This window comes from Neomonachus schauinslandi, chromosome 10, assembly GCF_002201575.2.
Source record: "Neomonachus schauinslandi chromosome 10, ASM220157v2, whole genome shotgun sequence".
NCBI lineage: Eukaryota > Metazoa > Chordata > Mammalia > Carnivora > Phocidae > Neomonachus > Neomonachus schauinslandi.
Window position 1 is genome coordinate 73,944,571 of NC_058412.1, and position 10,799 is coordinate 73,955,369.

Consider the following 10,799-nt stretch of genomic DNA (forward strand, 5'->3'; position numbering starts at 1 on the left):
TTGCATAAGAATACTACGGTCTCACTCTCCGCTTCCGCTAGCGACGGGGTCCCTCTTCCTAACCCAGCCCGCCACGCCACGCCTTGACTGCCAAGTCGACGCCAGGAACACCGAGTGGGAGGGGAACCCCAAAAAGGAAAGAGACAGGTGAGCGGGGCGGCAGGAAGGGGGGGGAGAATGAAAAAGGAAGAGGAGAAAAAGCAATATCATATACAGGCAATTTCTACACATATATTACAAACTGGGAAAATGACCGATCATTAAGATATACATAATTCATATAAAATTTTGAAATAAAAATAAAAATCTGTTACAGTCATAACTATTCTTTTTCCACATTTATAACCAGTACCCACACAGGCAGTGACAGAGTGGAGAGAAAAAGGTGCTTACGAAGAAAATGATTGTCTGCTGAACAAAAAACAGAAGATTGCATCTTGTTTGACCAATACTTGGACTTAAAAACAGAGAAAGAAAGAAGAGCGAGAGAGGAAAAAAGAGAGCGAGCAACAAAAGGCGAGAAACATTTGCTATTTCCCTCTCGAGGAGTTGTTTTTTTTTTTAAACAAATTCTGAACGGAGATGGCGGTTTTATTTTTTTTCTCTTTTTTTGTCTGTTTTGCTTTTGTCGTCTTGTCGTCGTGATGGTGGTCGGTTTTTGTATAGTCGACTCTTTTTAAATCGTTTTAAACTAGAGAGAATATTTTCCCAGATACAAATAAATCGTCATGCAGGTGGGGTGCCGGGTCCGTGGGAACCGAAAGGAGAAGCCGTGCTTGTCCTAGAAAGTATACAATTGTCACCTCTTTTATGTTTTCTGCCCGCAACATCAGCGTTTGTAACTGTCTCTTGGCGTCGCGGTCCTTTGGGGTGGCCGTGGTGGTAGATGGTGGTTGGGGTTGTTGATAGTTTGCGTTTAATTTGTTATTTTTCTTGGTTTTTATATATTTTTGGCCGGGGTGGAAGTGTGTGTGTACTTGTGTGTGTGTATGATTGTGTATCCTGATTTCGGTTTGTTCTGGGGATGGACGAGGAAGAAGAGGAAGAGGAGGAGGGCGAGGAGGAGGAGGAGGAGGAGGAGGGGAAGGAGGGGGAGGGGGGAGGAGGGCGGCCTTGGCTATCATACATCACATTCCGAGTCGCTGGAGGTTACCGAGAGGATGGAGGTGCCGGTGTCCGCGCGCTCCGTCAGGCTGGACACGCTGGTGGTGGGGCTGGCCGCCGTGGACGGCGACTCTGCCGAGCCGTGCGTGGGGCAGCCGGGCTCGGCCAGCGAACGCATGCCGCTCGGTCCGATGGCCTGGTGTTGAAGCCTGCGGGAGACAGAAAGCGGCACCAGCCCTGACACAGCGGCTCTGCCACGGGCTCCGTCAAGCCGCCTCCCCGCGCCCGTGCCCCCGGCCGCCGGTGCTCCCCAGCCTTCCCAACCGCGCGCCCTTTGCCACCACCCCCGACTCGGCTCTCTGCGCTCATCCCCTCCCCCCCAAGGCCCCCCCGCCCCGCCTCCCGCCTCCAAGCACCCGACTGCTCACTGAACGCCGCAGAGCCCCCCAGCGCGGGTCTTGCTCTCTTCTCTCCTTCCCGGGCCTCTCTGGAGCTTCCCAAGGCTTCCCAGTTCTGAGCCAACCTCCGAGGAGAGGTAGAACCCGAGGCCGGCCGCCTGGGGAGGCCTGGGAGCACAGAGCCGGGCGCCGCGTCCCAAAGGAGCACAAGTCCCCGAGGGACAGGGTGCCTCTTCCTCCCCAGCCCCTTGGGACTCTTTAGCCTGAACTGGCTGCCGGGGAGCGGTGGTGTCTCCGCAGTGGCCCCTGCCCCAGCTCCCCGGAACACACCCAGAGCCGCGGGTTGCTCACCCGCAGCCTCTCCCAAGTAGGACCCGCTGGCTTTGCTCTCGGGATCCCTGTGCTGAGCGCAGGAGCAGGGGCAGAGAGAACCGAGAAGCCGGAAGCAGAAAAAGTGGGGAAGAGGTGCAAGAGAGAAAGGAGAGAAGGCGGCAGGATGTGGGGGGTGTGCAGAGCAGTCTCTGGTGGCCCCTTTGCCGTACCAGGCAGCCGCTGCCCGAGCCTAGAGTCTCTGAGTTCCTACAAGGAGGCCTTCCCCGGTCCCGGGCACTCCCCCTCTCAGGCGAAAAACTGGCTCACACGTAAAGGTGAGAGGGCCTGGGGCTCAGGCCTGGGCCGCCTAAACGCAAACACACTCACTCACTCCGGGAGCTCAGCCCTGGCCTCCAGCCCCTGGCAGCTGTCAGCAGTTGGGGCCCTGCTCCCTGCGGTACACCAGGCCCAGGGCATCTGCAGGCTAGGTAGGGACATGGGCTCCTTACCAGGGCTTTCACCCCACTTCCTCCATTCCCCCTTCCCTCCTCTTTCCCTCCAGTTATGTTTCTCCCTACCTTCCCCAAGCCCAAGTGGGCTGACTGGTCAAGTCCGGGCAACTTTGTGACTTTGTGGCCAACGTGCTGGCAGTGGGGCTGCTCCTGGTGGCTTCCCAAGTTAGTGGACCAAGGGGATGCTCCTTGACGGGTGCAGGAGGGCGAGCACCTGTGTGCACGTACACACACACACACACACACACACAAGGCCTCTCCTCTCCCCGCCTGGCTGTCCGGCTCCCGGGCAGGCAATCTGCAATGCTGAGGCAAAGAGGCCTGCTCCACGGTGGCCACCGACCTTTCTCCTTTTGTGGCAGAGACCCAGGTTCAGTTTCCTTCCCGTGACATTGTGGATTCCTCCCCGGGTTTTTGCAGTGCATAGAAATAAGAACCAGATGGCAAGGACGGCTTTCCTTCCTTCCCTGTCCGTCGGCCCCCGAGGAGTGCAGAGCTGGGGACGGGCTGAGGAGGTGGCAGGGGTGCAGCGCAGGGCTAGGGCTCCCAGGGCAGGCACCAGGGGCTGTGGGCACTCAGGACCTCACACACACACACACACACACACCCACACACCCACACCCACACACACACACACACTCCACCCTGCCGAAAGCCCCTCTCCGACAAAGTAGTCAAGAATCCCACTGCCCCGTCCCTCTTCTGCGCGTCAGCGCAAGCGGAAACTTTCTCCAACTGGCCAGGGGGTCGCGGCTTCCCGCGCGCTCGGCAGCCATCGGCACCCTGCCCCATTCGCCCCCATTTCAACCCCTCTCTCCCTCCCCGGCCCCAGAGACGGTAGCCAGGCCGCGGGCCCGCCACTGACCTGTTCTTGGCCGCCGCGGCGCGGTCGCGCTGCCTCCGGTTCTTAAACCAGTTGCCTACTTGTGTGGGAGTGAGGCCGGTGGCCTGCGCCAGTTCGCGTTTCTTGCTGGGGTTGGGGTAGGGGTCCTGCAGGTACCACTCCCGCAGCAGGCTCCGAGTCCGCTCCTTGAAGCAATGCGTCTTCTGCTCGCCGTCCCAGATGGTGCGCGGCAGCGGGAACTTCTTGCGCACGCGGTACTTGTCCACCGGGCCGAGCGGGCGGCCGCGCAGCTTCTCGGCCTCCTGGTAGTGCGCCTCGAGCCACATGGCCTGCAGCTTGCCGTGAGACTCCTTGGTGAACTTGTGGTTCTCCAGGATGTGGTAGAGGTCGCGGAAGTTGCCCGTGTGGAAGGCGACCACGGCGCGCGCGCGCAGGATCGACTCGTGCTTGTTGATGGCCTCGCACGCCCCGGGGGCCACGGGCAGCGACCAGAGGAAGCGGCCCAGCCGCTCGATGTCGCCCGTCTCCTCCAGCGTCTCGCAGACGCTGGCCACCTGCTCCGGCGAGAAGTTGAGGGTGGGCAGCTGGAACATGGACAACTCTTCCGGGGGGGCCCTGGAGCCGCCGCCGCTGCCGCCGCCGCCTGCTCCGCCAGCACCGCCGCCTCCCGCACAGTTCCCGCCGCCGCCGCCGCCGCCGCCCGCGCCGCCGCCGCCGCCCGCGCCGTTCCCGCCGCCGCTACTCGCCAGAAGTAGGGAGCGGTGATGAGGATCGGCGAAGTTTGGCAACAAGAAGTGGGAGGAATAGAGGTCTAGGGGGGAGCGGAATACCATGGACTGACCTGAGAGGAGAGGAGAAAATTCAGGGAGAGGAAGAGAGAGGGGAGGAAGAGGAGGAGAGGGGCGATGAGGACCAGGAGGAGGGAGAGGAGAGGGGGGAGGAGGAGAAGGAAAGGAGGGGGGAGCAGGAGGAGGAGGAGGGGGAGGAGGAAGGGCGTAAGGGACACCCACACCCCACACACATCCACACACACACACACCCGCGCAGCCACATAGAGAGGGAGGAAGGAAAGCGGCCCGGCGCGCGCGCGCAGAGAGAGAACCCGAGACAGAGAGAGGGAGAGAGAGAGAAGAGCGAGAGCCAACCACCGCCGAGTCAAGATTCAGCGATTCCACAGCAATCGCCCTAATGACAACAGCCTCATAATATCTCCCCTAAATCCACAGTGAGTGCAGCATTGAAACATTTTGTTTCGCTTTTCTATTGGTCTGCGGCGTGTCGTTGTGGCGTTGCCACGGCAACCGCTGCCAATCACTGTCAGCCCTGCCAATCAATACCGAGAACGTAAGGACGGTTTTACCACTTAGCCAGAGTAGGGGGGAGGGGGAGAGGAGGGAGAGAGGGAGAAGGGGGAGAAAGAGATTTTTTTAATCTTTGCAACTCTTAATCTCGCCACTTCCCCCTCTTTATCTCTCTCTCTCTCTTTCTCTCTCTCTCTACCCCCTCTCTCTCTCTATATCTCTGAGCTCCCTTCTTCCCTCTTCCCCAAAGAAGTTGATCCAGAAATTCAAAAGGCCATGGACGGAGAGTTGTTGAATGGGATGAGCAATTAAAGGGGGGATTTTGTCGGGAAGTAAGAGGCTCCCCACGCCTGAAGGCCTAAGGCCTTCCCTCAAGGAGAGGCCGAGGGCCGGCCAAACAGGCACAGTTTGCACATGGTGTGCACGTTGGGCCTCCTCTTTCTGCCTATGTGAGCACTAATAGTGGCGAGGAAGAAAGAAGAGATGAGATCATGGGGCCCACCACAAGCTGACCCTGTCTGCTGCTCCCGGGATCCGGGATTTCGGGGAGCATCTGACGTCTGGGAGCAGGAGCCCAGGACTCAGGTTGTCAGAAGCGCTCTGGTCTTCCCCAGGCACGACCATCGGCCACATTTACCCCAATTTCATCTGCATTGGATTCCACCCGCTTCTCTTTACTCTGCCCCTGGTCAAGGAGCCTTGATTTCCCTGGTTGACCTGTATTGTAAAATACCAGTACAAATAACAGTACACTTCTTTTTATCTTGAAAAGCAAGCCACCTCTTTGTTTCCCCCCAGACCTCAGCTGTGTCCCCCTGGGAGCTGAGAAGTCTGGAACCCTCTGGAGCCCCCTGACAAGCCCGCTACTCCTACTCCTCTGAGGAGCTCTGGACCTGCCTACCAGCCCCAGAAGGACACTCGAACTTTGGAGGCTTCCCCACAGAATCGGATAGGCCTGAACATTGCGTGTTTGTTCATATTCTAAAGAAAAAATAATAAAACAAATTTATCTAAGCAAAGTAACATGACAAACCTAAAACAGACCCCAAAAGGCCCATAGAATAGAGAGAGCCCTCCCTCCCTCTGGCCACTGCAACCCTCCCCTGACCCAGGGCTGGTATGGGTATTTATTCTAAGGTATGTTGCTTTTAAGAAGATGTAATCAGCATCTTTAGCCGGGCCTCCCTTTGTGAGGCTTCTGTAACTATGGAAGTGTGATTTACGTAGATTTGTCGGGGTCAGAGACGTCTTTCCCCTGAGCACTGTGTATATTTAGACAGGACTCGGTTTGGTGTTAAAAAGTGTATATTTTGAATGAGTTCACACACAGTAGCCAACAATGCCCACATTGTCGGCCCGTGTACAACGCGTATTGAAACGCAGCGTCCAGACTTCAACTAATCTGCCCTCAATAAAGCTGAAATAATTATCCTAAGCTGCCTTTCCAGAAGAAAAATCATTGAGGAATTCAAAACTCTTTAAAAAAAAAAGATCTTTTCTACATTCCGATGCAGATCTGGGGGCAAGGCGCGGAGTCCACACCACTTTGGAGATCTCAATGAGGAAAGAGATTGAGAGAGAATTTAAATGGGAAACCTAACGTGACTGGGGCTGTGAGTGTCCCACCCCTAAATCCAAGCTCGGGCCCTGCTTAGGCCTTGACTCCCGCAGAGCCAGGCCTCCTGGGCAGAGAAGTGCAAGCTACGACGGAGGCTCTACTCCGGCAGGGAGGCTCTGGGCTGGGCGAGGGGGCCCGCTACCCGCCCTCTCCGCCCCTGGCAGCCGACGGTCGGCGGTCCTAAACCCAATGACTGAGGCAGGGAAATATTCGCTCAAAGGGAAGACCCGCCAAGGCCCACTTCGGGTGATCTCTCCCCTCCAAGTAGCTTGCTCCCAACCGTGAGTCCTTTTCCGTTCAGCTTCGAAGCTCTGGGCGGTCGTTCACAGCGGGCCCAGAAAGAGCCCTAAGGTTGGGACACAAAAACAGACGCTTCATCTTTTCTTCCCGATCCCTTTCTCTCGTAGGGGAAGGATTATAGGCTGAGGGGTGGGAGGGGGAAGGGGCAGGAGGAGGAAGCGGGGGAGGAAGGAATGAAAAAGGGGAGGGAGTGGGTATTGTGCCGCGTGTGGGGGGAGAATTCCTACGGGTGGGTTTCCGAATATTGTGTTCAACTTTTTGAAAGCAGCTCGTGACCCCGAAACTGCATCCCCTGGAGCCGAGGACCCAGGCGCCGGGCGGGCGGGTGAACCCAGCCAGTCCCCTCCCCGTCCCCACAACCCCCGCCTCCGGGTGGGGGCGACCCGGCCTCTCCCCGCCGCTGCCTGGCCAGCCCCGGAGGGAGGCTGGGCAGGTGCCGCGGGCTCTGCCGAAAGTGCTGAAATCGAAAACCGTCGCCACTCAAGGAGAATTGAGGCAAGTGGGGCCGCGACTCAGCTCTGCGACACCCTGCCCCCAGCCTCGGCCGGGGCTCCTGCCGACGCGCCGCACCCCGCCTGCTGGGCTGGCGGCCGCGACTCGGGAGTGCAAAGCCGGGCGGAGGGCGGCTGCGAGGCGCGCAGCTTTGTGCGCTGGGACAGGGCCGGGCGCCGCGGGGCGGGCGGCCAGCCCGGGGCTGTCAGAGGCTCCCCGCAGAACCGAGCTCCGCGCCGCCCACGGAGCCCACCTCGCTGCCCCGCGACCGCCAGCACCTCTCCGCTCTGGCCCGAAGCACGACGCCCGCAGCCGGGAGCCCGTAAGTTGAGAGTCCCGAGAGCTTGGTTGGGGCGGGGGGGAGGAAGGGGAGGCGGGGCGGCCGGTCTTCGGCGAGGATGGCTGGACGAGCTCCCGGCGGAGCTGGGAGCGCAGGCTCCGTGGGGTCCCGGTCTAGGAGTGCTGGTCGTGTGGGGGAGGGGGCTATGAAGCACCAAAGCTTCCCCTCCCAAGTTCCCAGGCTCTGGGCGTTGGGGAGGGGCGTAGGAGCAGAAGGACCTCGGGTTCCGGGGCCCAGGCGCCTTTTCCGCCGCTCTGGGGGCTCGAGGCAGTGGGCAGCTGAGGAAAGGGAGCTGAGCCTGGGGGACATTTGGAGGGGTGGCGCCGAAGGGGGCGCCAGCAACCAGGATCTCTCAGAGCGTGGAGATTGGGATGAATGGGTCAGCCCGCGGGGCCTGTAGGTCTCCCCTGCCCTCTGGCCGTTCAGACTCCCGGATCTGGGACTTGGAGCCCGTACAGGCCGAGGTCACAAAATTGCCACCACCGTCTCTGCTTTAATCCTGGGCCAGGCAACCGGCAGGACTGGGTACAGGTGGTGCGGGGAGAAAGGGCGTTTGGGCTGGCAAGTGTCTTTCTCGTACTAGGACCTACTGGGCATTTATTTACAAAATCAGCCCCAACCCCAGCAGTCTCAACTCCACCAGGAGAGGTGCCTGAGAGACTCACTCTTTGCTTGGCGTTACCGGGAAAGCCAAGAGGTCCGCAAGCCTCCCGGCTGGAGCAACTACACCCACTCGGCCTTGCTCAGCTCCCTGAGGCCGGTTTGTCCTGGGGGGCAACGGCCCTTCCAGCCCCCAGGACTTCGGGAGGCGGGGGCTGGTCCGGTGGCCCGCGGTTTTGGCCTCCCCGCAAGCTCCAAACTGAGGCGCTCGGCGCGGGCAGCGGAGAGGGCGCAGGGGAGTGAAGCACGTAGGCGGGGAGGCCGCGAAGCCCTTCAAGGACCCCGATTACTTTCCTTTGAATGAAAAACAACAACAACAACAACAACTACTCCCTCCCTGCGCCCCCGCCCCCCGCCTTAGCCTCCGGGGACCTGCGCGCTCGGAGCAATTGTCGCCCGGGACAGTAAACACAGCTCAGTTGCCTCAACTTTCTCCGCACATAAAAGTTCCTGGCGTGCGGGGAAATTTGAATATTTGATCAGCCCCTTTGAGTGACCCTCATTAGCTTGGCGCCCTGCTAAGGCCCCGGCATTGCAAGAAAGCTGCTGGGCCCGGCATTTGTATGCCTTGTTAGCGCCGCTTAATGAAGCTGCCCCAACGGCTCAAAGGCGGCCTCCGGGGCCGACGCTGCGCACCTCTCGGCACCCCACTCTGCCTAATGAGCCCCACCGCCCGCAGAAGGCCCCTCCACCCCCCACATCCTCAAACAAGAGAAGTTTGGCTCTGTCTTGGGCCACCGCACCTCCCACTGCCAGGCCCAGGAGAGTGGGCACAAACCGTTCCCAGCTGGCTGTGCTGACCCAGCCCCAAGAGAGAGAGGTGGGAGACTTGGGGGTCGTGAGTGATAGGGGCTGGGGAGGAGACTTGTGGCCTCAGGTTCTAGTCCAGGGAGTGCACTACCAACCTCTCCCAAGAGGGCCAATTTCAGATCATTTACCCCAGTTCCTTAAAGATAGCATCTGGACTAGTGTTGGGGTGGCAGAGGGCAGATGTCCAGGGGAGGCTCAGTTTTCCATCCTCCTCCCTACCCAAGTTCCTTTGGGCTCCACTGCCCAGGAGACGGGTTACTTCTTTGCAGAGATCCCCTTGGGACAGCCAGAACTGGTGTGCTAGGGCTTGAATCTGAGAAGGGGTGGGCACACTCAACTCCTCAAACTATCATTGCCCTTCCATCCCAAACCCCAAACAGTCAAACTCCATTGGTCCTAGGAAAGGCAATGTGCTCTAGCCTACCTTGTCCCGGTTCCCCTGCCCCAGAAAACCAAGCCTTCTCAGGTCTCTCTTTAATCATGCTTCCAGTCCTTGAGAAACTTAAAGAAAGCATTTAAGCAGGGCCACCCTGTACGGGACCAACTGGCTGCTAGGGCAAGATGAGACTAAAACAGGCTTGAGGAGGAGGAAGAGAGGGAGAACTCTGTAAGGTAGGGGGACCAAAGCCACCATCTACTTCCCATTTTCTCAGTGGGGCAAGTGACATGGTCGGCCAGCAAATCTAAGGAGCCCAGTTAGAAGTTGCTTTTCAGTCCTCTGAAAAAGGAGTAGACTCCCTCTCTGTTCCTTCTCTCCTCCTGTGCCCATTTCCCTGGACAGCTGTCACTCAAGGTCCCTCCTTACACACCCAGCTCTTGGGCTTTTAGGGGTTACTTTTGGGGCTTGGGAAGGAGGCTTCTCTCAGATCCACGTTCTGGGCCTTCTGGAGGTGGCCCCTATCACAAGCCCATAATCCCTCAAGTACACAGCAGGCTGGCCAGGTTGGTAACTTCAGGACCCCATTCCAGGGTGGCCACCTCTAGAAATGAGTGGCACCCAGCCAGCCCTCACCCTCTGCCAAAAGGCCAGCGAGGCCCTGGGATAGGAGAGCCTTCTAAGTCCCCCTGGTCTGCTCCTCTTCCCTTTCTTTCCCCAAGCTCAACTGGTAATGCCCCGCCCCATTTCCCATCCCGGGACCCCCTAATTCAAGCCCAAACTGACGATAATTCAAGCCCAAACTGACGATCTTTAGGGATCATCTCTGCACTGGGCAAGACGGTGCCTGGGCCTTGATCCATCCAAAGGGCAAAGGTAGGAGCAGGCGAGCGAGGAATGAACGATGTTGGAGAGAAAGTGGACCTGAAGCGGGGGGTAAAACTCAGCCCTATGGCCCTAAGGCCAGGCCCACCAACTGCTCAGGGGAGGAGGTGAAGGGAGGGGGCTAGGAGTCCGCAGGCTTCGGTCGGGGCAGCAGGGACCTAAGGCGTCGGCGTGGGGGGCTAGATCCAGAGGAGAGGGGCGGGGAGGCGGGGGTCGGGGGAGCGCGCAGGACGGAGGGAGGGGGGGTACGGCTCTTTAAGAGCCACACCGCTGGCAGGAGAAGCGCGCGGCCCGGTGCTGGTAACGCATTGACCCCGAAGGGGATTTAGCGGGAAGGGAGCGGCCGGGCTCCGGTGGCTTTGTCCGGGGGCGACCAGAGAGGCCGAGGCACAAGAATAAGGAGCGACCGCGTCATGAAAGGCCGCGCTGAGGCGGCGCTGCTGAGGCTCTTGACTTCTGAACAGGGCTTAGAGAGCTGGTCCCGGCTTAAGCCGAACGGCCGGCGCTGGGCCCTGAGCGCCCAGTCCGCGGGCTCAGAGCCCTCGGCCTCGGAGCTGTGGGATGAGGGGGGAAGAGGGGTAGCGGGGGACCTGGTAAAGCTGCTTTTTGCTCTACAGCCGCCTAACTCTAGCGCAGAGGTGCTAGCCTAACTGGCAGCGCCAGGGGAAGGCCAGAGAAAGAATTTTCTTTTTCCAACTTCGGCTTTTGATTTTGTGTGTCCACTTCGAGCAGCTCCGGAGCCGGCTGACCCCAAATGGATTCCCAACAGGTGGCCGGGTAAGTCCATTTAAAAATCCTGCTCCTCCATCAGCTCCTCCCCGGCCTCCTTCCTTTTTCCCTACCAGGT

The 10,799-nt window shown here is 59.3% G+C and overlaps 1 protein-coding gene across 1 annotated transcript; it reads right to left on the minus strand.

Annotated features, from left to right (window-relative positions):
- Positions 1–1,120: 1,120 nt before the first annotated feature.
- Positions 1,121–4,003, minus strand: SIX3 (SIX homeobox 3). Its single transcript, XM_021701248.1, has 2 exons — positions 3,192–4,003; positions 1,121–1,313 (listed from the first exon to the last, which is right to left on the minus strand). The coding sequence occupies exons 1-2, from the start codon at positions 4,001–4,003 to the stop codon at positions 1,121–1,123; spliced, it is 1,005 nt and encodes a 334-aa protein (XP_021556923.1).
- Between the last annotated feature and the right edge of the window lie 6,796 nt (positions 4,004–10,799).

Excerpts from the sequence above, each read along its gene's own strand:
- SIX3 (XM_021701248.1), bottom strand. The coding sequence starts at position 4,003 with ATGGTATTCCGCTCCCCCCTAGACCTCTATTCCTCCCACTTCTTGTTG. Across the intron at positions 1,314-3,191 it reads GCCGCGGCGGCCAAGAACAG|GCTTCAACACCAGGCCATCG; the intron begins GTCAGTGGCGGG and ends TGTCTCCCGCAG.